The sequence below is a fragment of the Schizosaccharomyces osmophilus genome, chromosome 1 (assembly GCF_027921745.1).
Source record: "Schizosaccharomyces osmophilus chromosome 1, complete sequence".
Taxonomy (NCBI): Eukaryota; Fungi; Ascomycota; class Schizosaccharomycetes; order Schizosaccharomycetales; family Schizosaccharomycetaceae; genus Schizosaccharomyces; species Schizosaccharomyces osmophilus.
Window position 1 is genome coordinate 4,985,676 of NC_079238.1, and position 19,833 is coordinate 5,005,508.

The following is a 19,833-nucleotide window of genomic DNA, read 5'->3' on the forward strand; positions in this document are numbered from 1 at the left end:
TTACTGGTAGAGAGTATTTGTATTTGCAGCGAGCGCTTCCCTCTAGGTATTTGAGAGTCTACAAGATTTTGGCAGTATGTAACTTTACGAATTCTGAATAGTTAGGTATTTTATTTTTTGTTGTGTATATTATTTCTTCAATAAAAAACTTTTAACAAATGATTTGAAAAAGAAACTCAAAAGGCCAGTTGTAGGTACAGTCAAGACACCCCAACACTAGATAATTTCAACCAACATGTCCGTTATCGAAATTAGATCATACCAACATTGGATCTCAACAATTCCAAAGTCGGGATTTCTCGCTGTTGACTGCTATGCAGACTGGTGTGGTCCTTGTAAGGCAATTTCACCAGTTTTTTCACAATTGGCAAGCAAGTACTCAGGTCCTCAGTTTGTATTTGCAAAAGTTAATGTAGATGAACAAACACAAATTTCCTCTAGCCTTGGAGTTCGTGCTATGTATGTTTATCGCCCTGTTTTGTTGGATTTTACTAACATTATAGGCCAACCTTCATCTTCTTTGAAAATGGCAAACAAATAGATATGCTTTCGGGAGCGAACGTGCAGGCGTTAAAAGAAAAAGTAGCTAATATTGGAGGAAAATTGAATGGAGGTAGCGCTAGCGCCTCTTCATCTGTGAACGGTTATGCTAATCTCAGGAGTTCTATCGAGAGCCCTCAATTAGAGTGTTTAAATCAAAGTGATGAGTATCACCTTCGCAACGCTCTTGATTTAGATTCTTCTAGTTACTTACAGTCCGACGCTGATGAGCAGCTTATGATTTACATCCCTTTCTTGGAAGCTGTAAAGATTCATTCGTTGTCTATTACTCCTGTCAAAGAAAACTTAAGCAAAGCTCCCAAAACTCTCAAACTCTTTATTAATCAACCCACAGTGCTTTCATTTGAAGATGCCGAGTCTTCCCCAGCTACTCAGGTCATAGAAGAAATCGAGTACAAATCTGATGACGAGCCTTTGAATATCCCTCTAAGATTCGTTAAATTCCAACGTGTGAACTCTTTAGTAATATTTGTCTCCTCTAATGTTGAGGACGAAGAAACCACCCAGATTGGCCGTTTGGAATTCTTTGGCGAAGCAGTAGGCGATTCTAGCAAGTAAGCTATGGAAAACTGATAATTAAATGCTGCAACACAAGAAGAATTTGTTTTTGCCTTAGATTGTAACCAAACTTGATTTTAATGCGATACACATATACTCATATATAACTGAAAAGATGATACTAGACACTAAAAGTCTTATTAACCGTAGTAATATACATTAGAAGAAAATGCGGACTGTAAAAAATAAATAAAATCTACAAAATTTTATTAAAAGCATTAGCATGTACTGCTTTTCAAGATCGACGTTTTATTTTTTTTATATTTTGTTATTCTCCTGATAACCCAAATTATTTTGATGCACTCTGAACGCTCGATTCCAACTTACAAAACTAATGTACTCGCTCCCATAATTGTATAAGACTTTCTCCCAAGTTAATCATATCGCTGCTTATTTCTTCGACATACAAATCCTGAATTTGATACCATTTGTTCGATGCTGAATTTCGTAACTGTACTCGAAAGACGTGCGATTCCCCGTCAGCAGACAAAACTGATTCATAAACGACATTTGCAATTAGATTGTACCTTGGTATGATTTTTGGGTGTGCTTTCAGAAACGCATCATCGATAAATGGACTCATATCCAGGTTATCAAGAGGAAACGTGACGATGGTAGGATTTCGTTCAGTAAAGTAGTTATTTTTCATAAAACGCTTCATATGAAATAGAAGATATGGCGGCGTATTCATCAAATGAAAACGCCGGCGCATACCACTTAATTCTTGAGTTGTGACGCCATTATACTTTTCCAGTAGTTTTACAAGTTCAACTTGAGGAATAATGTTTCCTTCAAATTCATCTTGAAATAAAGGCCTTGGAGGAAGATTCAGTGTAAGGTACAGATATGGAACAATGTCCGTTTTAATAACTCGGTCTCCTTCAAATACTACGTGGTCCCCATTTTCTGTATGCTGACGGATTTTTTGAGACTCGGCACGCACATGACCTTGAAAATTGTAATGAATAATAGAAGTTGGCTTTTCCATCGTTGACTTCTTCCCGCCTAAAGAAACGTGCAATGTATTCAAGAGCCATGATACAAATTCTAAAGGATCTTTTTGTTCATTCATTGAATATTTTTTATGGGATAAAAGGGTTACCTCATGAATCAGTTCTTGTGGAGAAACATGCCCTTTAAATGCTTTGGGGTTCCATATTTTACGGACAGTAATTGCTAATCGCTGAATAATATGAGGACAGCCATCAAAATTATTAAGTAGCAAATAATTCCGCAAAGGCTTTACATGAGAAAGTAATTGAAGGATGACGTTGAAATAGTCATTGCTTTGTATGTTATTGAGTCCGACGAAGCCTATGAATTCGGGTTAGTAAAATATACAATACACCATTTGATGAACCAACTTACCTGGTACATAAGGTTTATGCATCAAATCGTAACTGACCTGAGGAATACGGTCCAGTTTAGCAACTTCTTCACGGGTATATGTGGGCTTAATAACATAAGCAATATCTTGCAAAGCACTAGACACTACTTGATATGACTCTGGTAGAATATAAAACTTTAAAGTCGAGCAATTCACGAACACATGATGATTATCATTTAAAGCATGAAAGTATGCATGAGAAGAGGGACCTCGTCCCTGAAAATATCTTCCGCAAACTAAGCAAGCATAAACACTGAGATTCGTAAGGCTGACTGAACATACTTTTTCGAAATCAAAGTCTAATAATTTACGATTGATCTAAGTAACCCGGTTAGTCTTCACTGATCACTTACTACTTGACTTCTTACGGTATCTAGATAAAGGTCACTTGATATTGGTTTGTGTTTCTTGACAGAAGCATTTATGGTAGTTTGATCATCGTTAGAAGTAGACCCTGAAACATTGTCAACTTTCTCTCTCTTCCTCATGGAATCCGCTTCTTCTTCATTGAAAGAGCGTTTTAAAGAATGCTTATCCTCATTTACTTCCGACATTGCCATAGAAGCAATCTCGACTTAACCCTACAGAAGAATCGCAGTGATGGGTACTTCGGCTCACTCAGCGTGACTCTCAAGCCTGAACCAAATTCGTAATTTTACAAACAACGTTCTTTTAGAGGTTTGTATTTACCCTTTTTCTTTCCTTTTTAACTTTAATTTGATAGTTTAGCAGAAGAATCTAAATTTATAGATCCTGTGAAAACAAGGGCTCCTTCTCATCTTTGTGAGCGATTGCCTATTTAATCGCTGGCTTTTCGAACATAATCTCTTTTAAGTTGTAAAGATAATATAGGGAGAATTAAAATTAGCTAGAAAGCCGTTCTTTCTGCTGTTCCGTAGCAATGGAATGGTAAGTTAAGGTACCTGTCCTTGTCTCTAACTCAGAAATAGCATAGATAGAAACATTCGGAGGGAATCTCTTCGTAGACTAGGCTCTCTTCCAACACACGGATGGTCTTTCTTCGAGCAAATTTGTCATCGAAACTCTGAGCTCATAGAAAGAAACGATTGTTTTTTCAATCTTGAAAGGATCGAAGATACAGCATTATCAATATGCGCGGTTAGCGCCGAATCTAGAAACTTAGTGGAGGCCAGAATCCTTTTTAATCAATTGCAGTTTTACTTAAAGAAGTACTTATTTATCGAAGGAAACGAAAGCTTCGAAAGTACGCTACCTTCGTTGGACGATTCCTCTTTTTGCCAAATTTTCCCCTCGTCCGCAAAATGCGTTCCTGCAATTATAAGCGGGATGCTTTGTCTAGCCAAGCAGCATGAAGAAGTAGCTGTTGATGTTATTTCTTTTTCAGAATCTATTATAAAGACCTTTAAGTCCATAATAAATGAGGAAACTGCAGATTCTACGTCCTACATTTTACGCAGGATTTTCTATGCTTCTCATCTTGCTTTCATTTTAAATGAATTTGCTAAAAATTGCGAGGAGATGAAGGTTGAAAGCATATGCCTATGGATTATTAATGTCTGCACGAATATACTTTCATCTGATGTTCTTCCACAACAAAAATTATCTGCCAATTCTCTTTTTATACAACCATCTCCATACTATCAGGGTTTTGGTCTAAAGTACTTTCTATATCTTTCTTCGTTGTCCGCTTTGGTAAATGCAGCAACTTGTTTGTGGTTGGGAAATTGTGCGTTATTCTGGGATATTGGCTGTTCTCGTCCTTCTTCTCCCGAAGAGAAAGTTTATTCCAATCAATTTCAAGCTCTTTTACAGTTGTCTGAAAAAGTACTCTCGAAAAGCTATACCTCTAAATTACAAGGACAAGTATGTGTGCCTTGTGGACTGTATTTTGTTCTTGCCTTGAAACTAGCAATTTTAAGTTCCGCATATGTTGGCTTTATTCCTAACGTCTATTGTGAGTGGATTGATCTTTCTCTCCAGAATATATCTGATGAACCCGAGACGCTTCCTCATTTAGTGGATGTAATGGCTTCTTTGGCATGCGTCTTTCCAGCACAATTGCAATTCGCTTTAATACGCTTACGGTTCATTGCAATATATGCTCCTCGTGATAATGAGAATCCAGTTATTTACGCTAAATTGGCATCTCGAAAATTAGCACATTTGTTCAACTACTCATCAAAAGATGCTGCCATTACTTCAATTTATCAACTAGCAAATTTGTTGTCTCCCCTTGATACAGCAGATAGTTTTTTCTCGCTCTCTAGGGAACACATGAATATGGAGGGTTTTGCACATCCTTCGCGCGAGCTTCCAATAAGTACTTTACCTATTTATCTGAATATTATAGACTCTGGGCGTGAAATTGCTCTTTTAGTGAATGACGAAAAAATTCATGGACTGGCTATTTCCTTGCTAATTCAGAAATTTTCGCGAAACTTTGATTCACGGGTTAGTGCTCAAATAATATGTGCTTTAGCTGATATCTCAATTAAAGCAAATGAACGCAATTTCTTTATTTTGATTCAGTTTTATTCTATACAGCATAAGATGTTGACAAAACAAGTGGATGAAGAGTTAGCTTTAGCAATTCTTCAATCACGCCGTTTAATTGCCAGTGGGACAGAACCGCACTCTTCCAAGCGATTGGACTTGCTTAAAAGCCTGTTGGAAGAAATTATACAAGTGGGTATTGTTCGTGATACCCCTTCGGATCAGTTAAGTGGATACTTTACTGTCCTTGTCTATGCAATTAAGGCCCTTAGTTGTTGTATCGACCAAATATGTTGGGAGAATTTACCGAAAGATGAAAACTATCCCGCGCTTTTTAGGGATATGTGGTTCACGGTTGTTTTGAATAGATTTCGTTTTTCGGTTGACATAAGTGAGACGTTAAGACCAGAGCTAGAACAAATCGCCCGTAACTCGCCTCTTCTTGTTTTTGAAGATTTCGGAAACAACTTTGAAAGCAATTTGGAATTAAATACTGTTTTGAGGAGTCATATTGAGCATTCTGTAAGTATTTCAGTGTCAATTATCGTTAACATATAGGTTTTATCTCGAATTAAGTCAGAATTGACAACAATTGCGGACGTGGATTTGAGGTCCTTAAATGCATCTGAAATTTGTTTTCTGTCTGCTGTTCTCTTACTCGAAGGACTACGCTGCAAAACTGGTCGGATTTCCGCTCTTGTCGAATATCTGAGTGATATTACGTTAAGTTCAAGCCATCTGCCTCCGTTCATTAGAGCCATTGCCCTACATGTAAGTTAAAATTGTCACTTTACGAACTAACCAATAGAATTTACCAATATTTGTGGATTCTCTCTTTCGTGTAAAGCGACTTCATCAAAATAGTATTAAAGAGATACAAGGACTTCTTTGCTTGTGTTGTCACAGAATCGATTCGGTGCGACGATTGGCTTTGGAATGTACCACGTTTGTCATGCATAGCCTGCCTCACCTTCTCGGTACTGCCAATATTTTGTATAGTATCCTAGAATTGCTTACTCTTCTCTGGAAAGCCCGAAATGAAGAGTGTTATAATCAGTATATTCCTAAGCTTCAGTACTGTTCTCCAAAGTTAAATCTTACAATTGTATTGTCAGATATTTACGATGCTCGTGAGAAGGTGCTTTCTGAATTTAAAAGCAATGCTACTGATTGGATACACGTAAGCTCCAAATCTATTCCTAGACAAATCAAGAATTTATTACAATCTTATCTCGCCGAATTTGAAGACATTGATGATCTTGAGCTTGTTGAACTTGGAAGGTCACTTGCTGTCGAAATTGGGATCAAAATCCCAAGCTTTGATTGTGAAAACCGCGTCCTTTCTTCATTTGGGAATTGGATTCCAGATTTTAGTTCCGAGTTTATGGCGGATTATACTACACGTCAACGATATGCGCATGGTATGTTTTCTTCAAGGTTTATTCCTCCTATTGAGTAATCTTACTAAACAATTTAGATAACGTGGTCCTAAACACAGAAGGTGACATGAGTAGTGACAAGGTTAATCTTGTGCTTTCTCAAAAACACCAACTCTTCGAGCAGAATCTATCGCTTTTAAATGATTTGGAAAATGATTATAATCAACGAAATTCAGTGTCTTCTCTGAAGCTTCGTAACAATATTCGCAAGGCTGCCTCTCATGCGGTGCAAGAATCGACATATGTATGGTAAACTTAAAACACGGTTTTATTAACTTTCTAGTTATTTTCAGTACTTACAAGAAAAATCATTCGGATCCCTTTTATTGAGTTCAGTCAAAAATCTATAAAGCTTGGTGTTAATTTATGGAATTGGATGATGAACGAGGTTCCTATTTTTAGCTCTTATATTGTGCTTAACATTATTCGTAATTGGAAAAACGAAATAATGAGGGAAAAAAGAGGTTTTTTCTCAACCATAAGAGCGAAATCTCCATTAGCCTTGCCAATGACATACTCTCCGACTGAGAGATCATCCATGATATCCTATAAGGATAAATTGAGCTCACAGATGATTCCCCATCTACTTTTATTAGAGCTTATGTCTGGTATATTTGAAGGTCTTTGGTTTAGTGATCGTCAGAATGCCATAATCATCGTCCAGTTCATGGATTTTGTGCTTAAAAAAATCGGCTCTTTGGAGTCTAGTCGTAACGCATTGGCACGAGAGCTTCACTTTAAATTTGTTTCTTTCGGATTCAAAATTGCTGATAATTTGCTAAATACGTTATTAGGTTCTAGATTTTATAATCTGTGCTTGGACGCTGCCTTATGCTGGTTTACAGAAACACCCGCATGGACTTATGGAGCAGACAAACTTAATGTCGCAACAGAAATTTCGATTATGCGGAATTTGTGTGCAAAGATGGAAAACACATTAAATCAATACCCTCTAAAAGGTAATAAACATTATTTATAGTACAATAATTAACATGTATCTAGGTTCTACAATCAAAAAGCAGAAATTGCTAATAATTTTGTTGAAAAATGAAATGTACAGACTGTACACCTGGATTACACCTGTTGTATATGGAAGGAATTTGGTAATGACCGATCCGATACCGGAAACCTTCAGCTCGAGTTCAACAATTACTTCAGAAATGTTACGTCTGGCTTGGAAAGTTTCTCCTGCTATCGTTTTGCACATTCCCAAACGCTTTATCGAGCCTTCATTGATGGATATGGTGACTAGCTTTATTTTAGCTGATCCAACTTCGTGTCTTCATTACGAAGTTGCTATGGGCTATCTGTTTGAGAAATATCCACAGGGTGATTTTCCTCTAGATAGGAAGTATCTCTTCTATTGGGATCCTATTTATCCTGTTAATGGTCCCGTATTGTTTAAGCCGAAAATCAAATGGAATCCGCAACTGTTACAGTATGCGGTGCGCTCAATGGAAAGCTACCCAGTTTCCCTTATGTTCTTCTATGTACCTCAAATCGTGCAATCTCTTCGTTACGATAAAATGGGTTATGCAGAGAGTTTTATACTTGAGGCTTCAGGAGTATCTCAATTATTTGCTCATCAAATTTTATGGAATATGAAAGCAAATCTATATAAAGATGAAAGTGCTACTGTGCCTGATTCTATAAAACCGATTTTGGATCATGTCATGGACAAAATGGTAGCTTCCCTATCTGGTGATGATAAAAGCTTTTATGAACGAGAGTTCTTTTTTTTCAATGAAGTTACTTCCATTTCCGGGAAACTTAAGCCGTTTATTCGAAGATCAAAACCCGAGAAGAAGGTATGTATATGGCAGATTTTAATTACTTTTCTAACAAAACAGGCTAAAATTGATGAAGAAATGAGGCAAATAAAACTCGATGTAGGTGTTTATTTACCTAGTAATCCTGACGGTGTGGTGGTTGGAATAGATAGGAAGTCAGGAAAGCCTTTACAAAGTCATGCTAAGGCACCGTTTATGGCTACCTTCAAGATTCAGAAGGAAAAGGTCATTAATTCTGATCCGGAAGAAGAAGCCATAAACGGAGACGAAGGAAACGCCTATCATCAAAAACAAAGCTATGAAGTTTGGCAGTCGGCTATTTTCAAAGTTGGAGATGATTGTCGACAAGATGTGTTAACATTACAATTAATTGCTATATTTAAAAACATTTTCAACTCTGTGGGTTTGGATGTGTACCTATTCCCTTACAGGGTAACTGCTACCAATCCTGGTGTATGTAAAATATCAGCGAATTTTTATTAACCTATTACTAGTGTGGTGTTATTGATGTATTACCAAACTGCATATCTCGAGATATGCTTGGACGTGAAGCTGTCAATGGCTTGTATGATTACTTTATTACTAAATTTGGTGGTGAAGACTCTATAGCATTTCAGAAAGCTCGAAGCAATTTCATTCAGAGTATGGCGGCTTATTCTGTTATTACATATCTATTGCAATTCAAAGATAGGCATAATGGAAATATTATGATCGATGATCAGGGGCATATATTACATATAGGTATGGAGTCAGATGTTGAATTATGGTACTAACATGATAGATTTTGGATTTATTTTTGACATTGCTCCTGGTGGAATTACATTTGAAAGTGCTCCGTTTAAGTTAACTCAAGAAATGATTGCTGTAATGGGAGGCAATAATAGGTCACAACCATTTCAGTGGTTTCAAGAGTTATGTGTAAAGGCCTTCTTGGCATCCCGCCCTTATGCTAAGTCAATTTGCCAAGCCGTCGAAATTATGTTGGATTCGAGTCTTCCTTGCTTTAAGGGACAGTTGAGTATTACGCATACTTTGGAGCGTTTTGCTTTGGATATGAATGAAAGACAGGCCGCAAATCACATGCTAAATTTGATCGATTACAGCTACAATAATAAACGGACGCTAATGTATGATCAATTTCAAAAGGCGACCAACGGTAAGTTAACTAAGATTTATTTCCCAGCATCAGCAGTTTACTAATTACTACTTTAGGAATTCCTTATTAAAGTCCAGTTTTATTATGTTCTATAACAAAAAAAGTTTACTTATGACTCCTTGATGAATTGGCAAAAATAAAAACTGCCGGGTAAGTAAATATACACACAAGTCGATTTTTAGCTTAAATTATTATTTAACACTGCATTGGTAAAATTGAAATAACCATTTTCACTTATACATTTGCTACGGGTGCTACAAAAGTAATATGTTTCAAGCACTGCGAAATCGATTCAGATCGAGTTAAGATGGAGCACAGGAAATTATTACGAGTAAAAAAAAGTTATCAAATTTATCGCATGAAGGCTGGCAGATGTATACGTCCCTTCTTTTTTGTTATAAAAGAAACGAAACGCGCTACGCGTAACTTAGAATTAACTAACACTTGACAACATGAAACAAAGAACTGAAACAACTACTTCCAATGAATCCAAGTATGTAAATATGTTAAAAATATAGAAATTGATCTAATTTAAAAAAGTTCTGACATGATTGAACGCGTTTTGGAAGAACTGAGCATCAAACACATGGAACGCTGCATTAGGAAACGCGACCAAATTGAGCAAGAATTTACAAAGCAGATAGAACATGAAAAAGCACAACTAACGAAAGAATTAAAACTTCTACAAAGTAAAAAGTATGAGGAATCCAGACAAGAGCTGGCATTATTATTATGCGGGTAATAAATATTGACAGATATAAACAGCGAGGAGAATGTACAAAGAAAAACGAGCCGCTTGGACGAAATTAAATCTCGTCGTGCGCTTTTGGAAACACAAAGAGAAGCTCTTGGAAAGCAGATTCGCCAAGAATTGGGAAACTACCTTGGAAAGCTGCAATCACTCGTTGAATCAAACTAATGAAACTGAGATGTGAGTAAAACGACTGTAAGGATTGTGAGCAGAATGTTGAACAGATAACAATATCATTTGATATACATAATCATCACTGCATGAATCGTTGACAAAAAGTAAAGATCGAACTGTGCTGTAATTATTTCGCTTATAGAGAAGTACTCCGATAATATTCTTGTACGGGAACGACAGATCGGAAAAAGGCTTCTAATTTATCATCAAGCTTCTCCAATTTGATCCGTTTGGCCTTGTTCTCTGAAATGAGAGTTGCTTTTCGTTTGAGTAGATCTTGTTTAAGACCAGAGAGCCGCTGGCGCTCACTTAGCTCGTCATGAAGTCTTGCGATCATAACCTCATGATCGCTTGCATTTTGTAATTCAGAATGGTTTTTTTGAAATTCTTCCTTAGAAATCAGCGGAAGCTGGGTATACAGGTGTCTAAATGATGGACGTTAGCGAACAGCATTCAAGAGGCATACATACTCTTTATCATGAAAGTCTTTAATGATTGCGTTTAAATGTAACTTTTGATACTGTAATGCTTGCAAATTTACTAAAGCCTGCTCGAGAGAAGCACGATGATCACCCGTTGCTCCCTTTGCTCTTTGAAGTTGCTCGTATGATTCACGATTCACAGCTCTTAATAGCAAAAGTCTAGCAGAAAGTTGCTTTCTTATTTCATGAACCTTTTGCTGGCCGTCTACTGGATCTTCATTCTTGCTATTGTGAATTTGCAAACACAAATTCTTTGCAGATTCCAACGTTCCTAAACACTCAGCTATTGCATTTTCTGACATTTTACGAAGCAATTAGGCGCTAAAAAGAGCCAAATTGGTGAAACTTCCTAAGTTTACTTTTTGTTGGTGGGATTGAAAAACCTGTCAATGCCCTCTACTCCGTCACTTTTTCTCCTGTAGGGTTTTTCAATATAGAATCGCCGTTAAAGAAAAGGAAGAACTATCTTTCTTTTTTTTGTCCTTTCCTTTATAGTTAATCTTGCCTGCTTTTCAAAAAAACGGATCGATCTCTGAAAAGAAAAACTCTAGTCCAAGTTTGTTGATCGGGAATTGGGAAAGGGAATAGATACGGGAAACAAGATTAAATCAAATATGAGGTTTAATCAAAGTACGAGCATAGACTGTGGAAATTTGATTCTGGTTCCCTATTTAGAGCGCCATGTGTTGAAATACCACGAATGGATGAAAAGTCCAGAATTACGAGAATTGACGTGTTCTGAGTCTTTAACAGTGAAAGAAGAATTTCAAATGCAAAAGTCTTGGTTGGAAGATGAAGACAGTAAGTACGAATGTTTTTGAAGACGCCGAAAAGGCGTTATTGTGTTTCATTTTATCGGAATACATACATTCGATTATTTTTATGCTTTATTAACTAAGAAATTAATTAGAACTCACATTTATTGTGGTTTACAAGCATGGAGTAGAAAACAAGAAACCTCAAGTTCTTCATGAAATTGCATCCCATCACATTGATGAGATGATCGGAGACGTAAATATGTTTCTAACAGAAGGTTATGAAGATGTGGAAGAAGACCAGAATCAAATTTGCAGCACTTATATCCAGGCTGAATTGGAACTTATGATTGCAAAACCAGAATTTCGGTCTAAAGGTTTGGGGACAACGATTATAGAAGCCTTTTTGTATTATATAGAACAGAGTGGATTGCTTGAGAGCACGCATATCGCAAAGTACATCATCAGAGTTGGCAGCAAAAACTTGCCAAGCTTGCGCCTTTTCAAGAAAGAAGGATTTCAACAAACAAAGTACGTGGCTTGTTTTGATCAGGTGGAGATGGAAAAGTCTATACGTTGATTGAATTTGAATTGCTGCTCCTATAGTAAATCTTGGATAAGCTTGGCATCTACTTTACTACCATACTAGAGAAATCAACAAGAATATGATTTGACATTGATACCAAAATTTCTACAAGACTTTTCAAAAAAAAAAAAATACGCAACGTCTCCAAACATACAATTACAGTACTATAGTCATAGAAAAGCCGTGACTTGACACACACGTGATTATAGCCAGCATAAAAAACCAATGATCGTGCTGCGACCACTTTTTATTAAGTGTTTTATTCAGCTTAAGCTTGTTTATGCCTTCTTTCCAACCTCGGAAACAGTCAAGTCTATATAGTAAGTTAGTACTTTCATTGAAATGTCCTAATTCCTTTTCTACCGCCGGCAAGTCGATTTAAAAGGTCCTGCATCTCAACACAAGAACACTCAATAACTTGCAAGAGTATTAAAAAAGCTTTGTTACATACCAGGAGGAAGAGATTGGCGAAGCTTCTCAGCCTTCTTGGCATCAGCAACGACCAAAGTGTACAAGTACTTAGAGCAACGGAGCTTAAACTTAACATCCTTGTTTTGATTCTTCTTGATGCGAGCAGAAGTAGCGTCCTTTCTGCGAGCGATTTCCAAGAATTGCTTAATGTCGTTGATTTGACGAGGCTATTTCAAGTTAGTTTTCTATTTCTTGTTCAGGAAGAGCATATGCACAAGTAACTCTACCGCTAAATTCGCGACGAGCTTGCGTTTTGCATATCTCTTTTTCACGCATTCTTACCATTTTGTTAAGCTTGGTGAAAGATTAGATCTGTCAGAAATTTCCGTTTTACCAAAATTTATGTGACTGTTCAATTTGATATTTTTCTTCAAGTGCGTAAATTACTTTTAGTGATGATTAACGTAGTCTAACGAAAACGGTTGTTTTAATGGGGTATTCAAACTGAGTAAAAGAAAAGTAAATAAAACAATTGAGAGAAAAGAATATAGAAGAATTAAACAGGACTTGGAAAGTAATCATCTTGAAGTTCTCACTAGTGTCATCAAGTTGAGAATTCTTATGTTTATAAACAACATTTCGCTGCCTTGTTTATAGATACAAGGCGGAATGGAATCTTTTAATCGTTTTACAATTCTAGAAACAGCACTAACTACTTACAAAGGCTCTGGAAAACTACTTCAAAATTCATGTAGAAGTGCATATCTGAATAATATAGCTCAGTAAGACATATACAAGGATATGAAATAAAATTGAATTAAATTATACAACAAACTACATATTTAAATATATCTTTATAAAATGTCTTCTTTTCTCCATCAACACATGCCAGCCGAACAATAGGAATGAAAGAATTAGACTCAGTGGTACAAAAAATGTGAAAGAAACAGAAACTTTAATATCAAATAGGTTTTCAATTGTCAAATTTTATCATTAATGCATAGAATAATGTTCGTTAACCATGTCTTGAATAAATGCATTCGATTTCCTCAAAAAGGGTTCAAGAGCTGAGTGTGCTAATTTCCCAACCAGCCGGTTGAATGGACATCTTGGGTCCTAAAATAGTGCTTGAAGAAATTTTTCCATTCACCAAATATTGCTTGGCAACACGGGAAACATCTTCTGCTGTTACATCCAAAAGACGTTCTCTGCGGTGTTGTAACATATCATCTGTAACACCATCTAAAAATTGTAATACGCCTTTTTGGCTTTCGCTTTGAGGAGCATCAATACCTTGGAAAACGCTTAGTTTTGCCTCATCAAGGTCAGATTCAGAAAACAGATGTGTGGCTGCCCATTCCGAGGCCTCCGTGAAAATTCCTAATGATCGAGATGGATCAGCATCACGGTAAGTAAAGAAGGAAAGGATTCCATCAACTCCACCATACGAGAGACCAGCACCATAAGCACCGCCCTTTTCGCGAATCTCTCCATGCAAGTATTTGTGAGTAAGCAACGATGATAATATTTGTAAAGCTGCTCCATCTTCATGCGTGTATGGAACACCCACATATGACGAGGAGGCGAAGTTCGTTTGGAAAGGAAGTTCATGATAAACTTGAGTGGAAGAAGGTTCAAATTTTTTAGTGTCCTGTTGCTTGCCTACTGCGGGATCCGCAGATGGAGAAGGCAACAGATTCTTCAAAGATTTCTTCACGACTTCTTGCTGTGAAGATGCAGCATTCACTGCAACTTTTACATCACGAGTCTCCTTCATAATATGTTGAATTTCTTTTAGGTAAGAAACTAGTTGATCCAAATCTTTTGCCTTGTTCAGTTCACTAAGTACCTTCACTTGACTAAGGCCATTGAGTTGCTCAGACATACGGGCTTTATCCGTAAGGCTAGAAGCTGATGACAGGCGTGCAAATGCGTGTCCTCTTTCAGCTATGCCATCAGTAACACCACTGATAGATGTCTTGAGCATAATCGCCAATTTTTCACGATTGTCAAGGTTTGTGCCATAAAACACTTTCTTAATCAAGTCGGTCATTTTCTCCACATTTTCATCTAAACAGTATCCAGAAACATATAAGTGAAGTCCAGCTTTATACAAATCTTTAGGATCAGTAACAAGAGATGGTGAAATGTTAATACCGCCAGTGTACCGGCGAATATGTTGCTCAAGTTCAGCAATATTTTCATCAAAAGTTCCTAAACTAAGACAAGCATCACAGTATACACTAAGATAAGGGAGAAGGTGTTCAGGGAAATCTTTTAAAGGAAATAATACTCGAAGATAAGTGAGACCCGGGCTTAATTTGTACCATTGGATAGGAACGTTGTCCATTTTGACAGAGTCAAGCTCAGTCTTTTCCGTAGTTTTACTAATGTCAGAAACGCTAAGAGTGGGTAAACAGCTGGTATCCTCAAGCGTTGATTGCTTTTCTAGCAAATCAGCACTGACCTGCTCAATTTCTTTGATTTTGTCTGCCGAAAGAGATGAGACGTGCTCTTGCAACTTTTGAGCCTCCTTCTTCTGATAGTTCGTTGAGAAATCAGCGGAAGGATACATACTAAAAACAAATCGTGACTTGTTCTCAAAAACATACTTTTGAATCAATTTTTGGAATAATCTTCCATCTTTGTTCTCATTTTTGAACCATTCAATCTGCTTATTCCAGGAAAGATAATCTGCCGGGTCCACGCCATTGAACCAGTAAAATGGAACTGATTGAGCTAATCCCATACCAAAGTGAGCAGACTTGTGCTTCAAAGAAATTTCCATTTGATGAAGAATAGCATCTAACTTTTCTCGTTTGAATCCGTTCTTTGCCAACTTTTCGAACACAGAATACACTTTTTCTTCTAATAAGGGAAGTGCATCATTGGCAGCTCCTTCAATTCCAACAGAGAAAACTCCCCGCTTTGTGGTAGAGTCGTAGCCACTGTTGGGAGAAAATTCTGAGCCTAGTCCCGACTCAATAAGAGCTTGGTACATAGGTGAAGAAAAGCCGTCCAAACATAGTCTAGAAAGTAACTTCAATGCAAAGGTTTCGTAAATATCTGCCGTATCATTTGCTAAAAATGAAACTGAGAACTTAGCCTGTTGGTCAGGAGGCATCACAGGGTCTGCAGGACCGTACTCGGTGACACGTTTTTCGGATTCGAAATCAGCCAGGTACATTTCCGGTTTATTGATTGTTTTAGGGGAAAAATGCGAAAAGGTTTCACTTAAAGCAGCCAGATTCTCCTTTAAGGGAAATGAGCCATAAGAGAAAATCTTTGCGTTCGAAGGATGATAATGAGTTTTGTGAAAGTTTACTAATTCTTCATAGGTCAAATCCGGAATAGCAACTGGATCTCCTCCACTGTTGCAGCCATACGCAGTTCCTTGAAAGAGACGTTGTTGAAAGAGCATGTAAAAGACGTAGGAAGAGTCGGAGACTTGTCCCTTCATTTCGTTGAAAACAACACCATTGTAGATAATAGGAGTAGACTTGTCTTTTACATTTGAGTGTTCAAAACGCCACCCTTCTTGTAAAAAGTCAAGCTTTCTTAATTTTGGGAAAAGTGTTGCGTCTAAATAAACGTCTCGTAAATTTTTGTAATCGGTAGGATTGACAGTTGCAAAAGGATAGAATGTGAAATCTGAAGCAGTAAAAGCGTTCATGAAGTTTGCCAAACTGCGATTCAGCATTTTAAAGAATGGATCCCTGACTGGATACTTCTTACTTCCACATAATGTAGTGTGTTCTAAAATGTGAGGAATTCCCTTATCATTATCTGCGGGTGTATGGAAGCCAATGCTGAACACATTATTAGGATCATTTCGAGAAAGATGGATCATATCAGCCTTAGTAGCATCATGCTGCAAACGAATGTACTCTAGCTCTAATTCAGGTATCTTTCTTTTCTAAAAAATGTTAAAATAAGCCTGTGCGAAACTTCTCTAGGAAGTATGAAACTTACATCTATGACAGAAAAGTCGTGAATCTTTTCACCGACATGAATCCAGCGACGAAAAGTTCTACCAAACTCATTTTTTATGTTTTTATTACGACAGAACGAAGATATTCTGGCGTGATTCATAGTTTTCGAAAAACTATGGAATATTGGTTTTGGACACGAACGTTAGGTATGGTTACCCTGTGCAGTTGAACTCATGTAAGCAATCCATTACAGAAAATCGTTGAATCGACTCTCCTTTTACTCTTACTGTTTTTCCCATTTACCTTACCTGAGTTCCGATATAGAATACCAAAATTATTTAGCTTTGTTTCGTTTGTTGTACATTATAAGTATGTCTGTTTGTGCCATCGTTGATGCTATGTTTGAAGCTAGAGAAGGCTACCAAATAAAAAGGATATTTCCCGATAACGTAAGTCTTGAAGGAATTGAATATTCTCTTTTTCCTAGCGGGATTCAACAGTTGGATCGGTGCATGGTAGCATTTCGATTTCGAAACCAGCTATGTTTAAGCGTTTACAGGAAGAAACTAGGAGAGTATTATGAAAGGAATGCATATTTCTCTTCAATTGGTATTCTCTTGGAAGATGTGAATATGAGCGTCGAGGAAGCTGCTGCGAAATACTTGAATCTTTTGGACTTCGTATCAAAAGCCATTGTCTCCCCCAGTTCATTGAAAGATCCCGAGAATGTGCTTCAATTTGTTTACCATGATTTTCAAAAGGCCATTCAATCTTCGTACAATGCCGGTGAGCCTTTAGAAGAGTATCAGCAAGGATTGCAATCAGCCGTGATAGAGCAAGACTTCAGTGCCATTCTTTCCATCTTCAATACTAGGGAACAACTTACGTATGATTCATTTTCTCCTAGTCTAGTTCGACATTATTATTCATTGATAGATAATTGGCTCGGTCCGGTTTTCCTCATTTTATATAAATGTTTGATGCAAAAGAAGCGGATCCTCTTGGTTTCATCACCAAGTGAAGAGATATACTCGATTATGGATAGCATGACTCGTTTAACTTCTGTTTCTGGTGAAGAAAATCGTGTTCTTCCAAATCCCTTATGCAAGTTCTATTCTGTAGGCCTTACAGATATCGACATCCTTGAAAATTCGAATCAGGAAAGTGGGTGGATAGCCTCCACGACTGATTCGGTATTGTTATCAAAATCTTCTCTTTATGATGTTGCCTTCATTTGGCCAACAAACCCGTTATCCAAGCCGGGTCCTCCAAAAATACAGCTTTCTAATGGCTATTCTTTAAAACATTCCTATGAGGATTTATTGAATTCACGTTTGATTTCTGACAAATTTGATCCACGGATTGCAAGTACCTCAAAATTCACGAATTATTCAATTGGTGCTATAATACATATCATCCTTTTCAACTCTACACGCTTTCATTTGGTTCAATCCTTAGTTTCCACTAATCAAACAAATTTATTTGCAGCTTTTCCGAGGTACAATCAGTTTCTTTTGAACCTCTTGAATCAGCACCATGACAGCATTGGCATTTCAGATATGAGAAACTTTGGGTGGAACCCCTTTAGACAACTCGATCGTGATTTTGTTTTTAATGTTGCTCAGTTTTGGGTTCACAAACACGTCCATTACCGCTATCCTTCGTATGCTTACCTGATGCAACCGACTGCTTGGGGGGTCCATTCCCTTTTACTCTTTTTCAGTATATGGAAAAGGTCTGTTCCTACAATGCTTATTTATTTATTGTTGTTAAAGTGGTGGTACAGTTAGTATAATCTTTGATGAACATGGTATATTTATATAATTCTTGTTTGCCTAAAACCCAAAAATGAAATCAACTATATCTAAGAAAAAAAAACAATGAAGTGATCAAAACTTTATTTTACTTTTGCATTTTTTCTGTCAAAAGTTCGAGCAATTTCTCATCAGAAACGTCATCTGGAATGCCCAAAGATATTCTATATTGCCTTAAAATATCCTCTGCGGCTTCATCCGTGGGTTCCTCTTCATCTGGTTCTACAAATTCACCATCGTACTCATCCTCTTCCGCATCAGATATTGTCTCTGCTGGAGCATCCTCTTTGGATACATGCATGTCCTTCATGAGCTTCGACAATTGAGCCTCCTTTTGTTTTTCTTTGTCCTGTTTTTGATTTTCTTTTAATCTTTCTATTTCTGGAAGATAGTCATTCTCATATTCTTGAGCTTTGGAATCCACTGCCTTCAAAAAGTCGTCCATTCCTTCACCGGTCACTGAGGAAACAGATACAAAATCCAAGTGTCGATAAAACTCTTCCAACATCAAAGACATGCTATTTACGAGAGATCCCATATATCCAGAAGTAGCACCTTCAGCGCTTGTTCCTTCGTCCTTAACAATTGCCTGTTGAAATTCTTCAAAATCTGTCATCCACCTCTTGGCAAATTCGGCATCTTGAACATCACACTTATTGTAGACAATAATTAGAGGAAGCTTCGTCTTATATAACATAGAGCAAGCATAAAGCATCGATGACATGAAAGTAGAAGTTGATGTGGAACGAGGAGTGTCAATAACGTAGGCAATGCAGGTGGGCCATGAGCTGGCAAGCGTATCGCTGATAATAGTGCCTGATGCTGACCACTGGAAAATCTCAATTTGGCCAGGAGTATCAATCAAAATATGATCAACGGTTGGTGCGCGTTTCTCTAAAATTTTTAAAACTTGATCAAATTTGGTAACAAATAAATTCAAACTGGTCATAATGCCACCATTGGGACCCAATTTGTATCTAAACAAACCGATTAGAAACGCTCTCTTAAAAGAATTTTGATAGCAAAGTTACATACTGCTTCATAACTTCTTTATAATTGATCGTATCGCGAATATCAATATTTGCTTCATAAGGGAGATTCTTGACAGCAGGATCTAAATTTACAATATACGGAGGATTCTCCTTAGAATGTAAGTGCGCATTCAATTGTTGTAGGAAGGTTGTTTTTCCTATAATTTTAGGTAAGCAACTGATCGAGCAAGAATGGTGACGACTCTCATTTTAACTAATTGTTTTATTTCATACCTGATCCTGCCATTCCAACAACGATAATTGAGGAAGGTTTCTTTACTTTTTCATCCATCTCTGGCATCTTTTAAATTTGGAGGGGATTTGGTAAGTGGTATGTGCAAAATCTGAAGAACGAACGAGTTGTATCCTCAAAAGGTGTTATACGACAGTGACCTAAAAGTTTTTTATTCTTTATTTTAATTTGATTTATTTGAAGATATTCCTATGTACTTCTTATGTCAAACAGACATTTAGTAATCATCAGAATCGGTAAACATGAAAAAATAAAAACACACATAGATGGCTCAGAAA

General features: G+C 37.0%; 10 protein-coding genes across 10 annotated transcripts; 5 read left to right on the forward strand and 5 right to left on the reverse strand.

Annotated features, from left to right (window-relative positions):
• Nucleotides 1-235: 235 nt before the first annotated feature.
• On the forward strand, nucleotides 236-1,119 carry txl1 (thioredoxin-like I protein Txl1; the record flags this gene model as incomplete). Its single annotated transcript, XM_056181056.1, has 2 exons — nucleotides 236-459; nucleotides 504-1,119. 2 exons carry the CDS (start codon nucleotides 236-238, stop codon nucleotides 1,117-1,119), a joined length of 840 nt encoding a protein of 279 aa, XP_056036370.1.
• A 331-nt stretch (nucleotides 1,120-1,450) lies between these two features.
• ubp10 (ubiquitin C-terminal hydrolase Ubp10) lies at nucleotides 1,451-3,066 on the reverse strand (the record flags this gene model as incomplete). The annotated part of the gene is made up of 3 exons (XM_056181057.1): nucleotides 1,451-2,433; nucleotides 2,488-2,824; nucleotides 2,875-3,066. 3 exons carry the CDS (start codon nucleotides 3,064-3,066, stop codon nucleotides 1,451-1,453), a joined length of 1,512 nt encoding a protein of 503 aa, XP_056036369.1.
• Nucleotides 3,067-3,407: 341 nt separating this feature from the next.
• Nucleotides 3,408-9,436, forward strand: stt4 (1-phosphatidylinositol 4-kinase Stt4; the record flags this gene model as incomplete). Its single annotated transcript, XM_056181058.1, has 11 exons — nucleotides 3,408-3,415; nucleotides 3,457-5,503; nucleotides 5,540-5,752; nucleotides 5,790-6,402; nucleotides 6,459-6,664; nucleotides 6,704-7,379; nucleotides 7,423-8,228; nucleotides 8,271-8,663; nucleotides 8,705-8,951; nucleotides 8,992-9,366; nucleotides 9,423-9,436. The coding sequence occupies 11 exons, from the start codon at nucleotides 3,408-3,410 to the stop codon at nucleotides 9,434-9,436; spliced, it is 5,598 nt and encodes a 1,865-aa protein (XP_056036368.1).
• A 382-nt stretch (nucleotides 9,437-9,818) lies between these two features.
• rec27 (meiotic recombination protein Rec27) lies at nucleotides 9,819-10,285 on the forward strand (the record flags this gene model as incomplete). Its single annotated transcript, XM_056181059.1, has 3 exons — nucleotides 9,819-9,859; nucleotides 9,907-10,062; nucleotides 10,132-10,285. 3 exons carry the CDS (start codon nucleotides 9,819-9,821, stop codon nucleotides 10,283-10,285), a joined length of 351 nt encoding a protein of 116 aa, XP_056036367.1.
• A 142-nt stretch (nucleotides 10,286-10,427) lies between these two features.
• On the reverse strand, nucleotides 10,428-11,075 carry tho5 (THO complex subunit Tho5; the record flags this gene model as incomplete). Its single annotated transcript, XM_056181060.1, has 2 exons — nucleotides 10,428-10,716; nucleotides 10,762-11,075. The coding sequence occupies 2 exons, from the start codon at nucleotides 11,073-11,075 to the stop codon at nucleotides 10,428-10,430; spliced, it is 603 nt and encodes a 200-aa protein (XP_056036375.1).
• A 312-nt stretch (nucleotides 11,076-11,387) lies between these two features.
• SOMG_02269 (N-acetyltransferase) lies at nucleotides 11,388-12,108 on the forward strand (the record flags this gene model as incomplete). The annotated part of the gene is made up of 2 exons (XM_056181061.1): nucleotides 11,388-11,574; nucleotides 11,684-12,108. 2 exons carry the CDS (start codon nucleotides 11,388-11,390, stop codon nucleotides 12,106-12,108), a joined length of 612 nt encoding a protein of 203 aa, XP_056036374.1.
• A 284-nt stretch (nucleotides 12,109-12,392) lies between these two features.
• rpl3801 (60S ribosomal protein L38) lies at nucleotides 12,393-12,870 on the reverse strand (the record flags this gene model as incomplete). Its single annotated transcript, XM_056181062.1, has 3 exons — nucleotides 12,393-12,427; nucleotides 12,566-12,752; nucleotides 12,868-12,870. The coding sequence occupies 3 exons, from the start codon at nucleotides 12,868-12,870 to the stop codon at nucleotides 12,393-12,395; spliced, it is 225 nt and encodes a 74-aa protein (XP_056036149.1).
• A 715-nt stretch (nucleotides 12,871-13,585) lies between these two features.
• Nucleotides 13,586-16,617, reverse strand: cym1 (mitochondrial metalloendopeptidase; the record flags this gene model as incomplete). Its single annotated transcript, XM_056181063.1, has 2 exons — nucleotides 13,586-16,441; nucleotides 16,498-16,617. The coding sequence occupies 2 exons, from the start codon at nucleotides 16,615-16,617 to the stop codon at nucleotides 13,586-13,588; spliced, it is 2,976 nt and encodes a 991-aa protein (XP_056036150.1).
• A 211-nt stretch (nucleotides 16,618-16,828) lies between these two features.
• On the forward strand, nucleotides 16,829-18,247 carry SOMG_02272 (DENN domain-like containing protein, implicated in vesicle formation/trafficking; the record flags this gene model as incomplete). The annotated part of the gene is made up of 1 exon (XM_056181064.1): nucleotides 16,829-18,247. The coding sequence occupies one exon, from the start codon at nucleotides 16,829-16,831 to the stop codon at nucleotides 18,245-18,247; it is 1,419 nt and encodes a 472-aa protein (XP_056036151.1).
• Nucleotides 18,248-18,359: 112 nt separating this feature from the next.
• Nucleotides 18,360-19,603, reverse strand: npa3 (RNA polymerase II binding AAA family ATPase Npa3; the record flags this gene model as incomplete). Its single annotated transcript, XM_056181065.1, has 3 exons — nucleotides 18,360-19,248; nucleotides 19,307-19,460; nucleotides 19,537-19,603. The coding sequence occupies 3 exons, from the start codon at nucleotides 19,601-19,603 to the stop codon at nucleotides 18,360-18,362; spliced, it is 1,110 nt and encodes a 369-aa protein (XP_056036152.1).
• Between the last annotated feature and the right edge of the window lie 230 nt (nucleotides 19,604-19,833).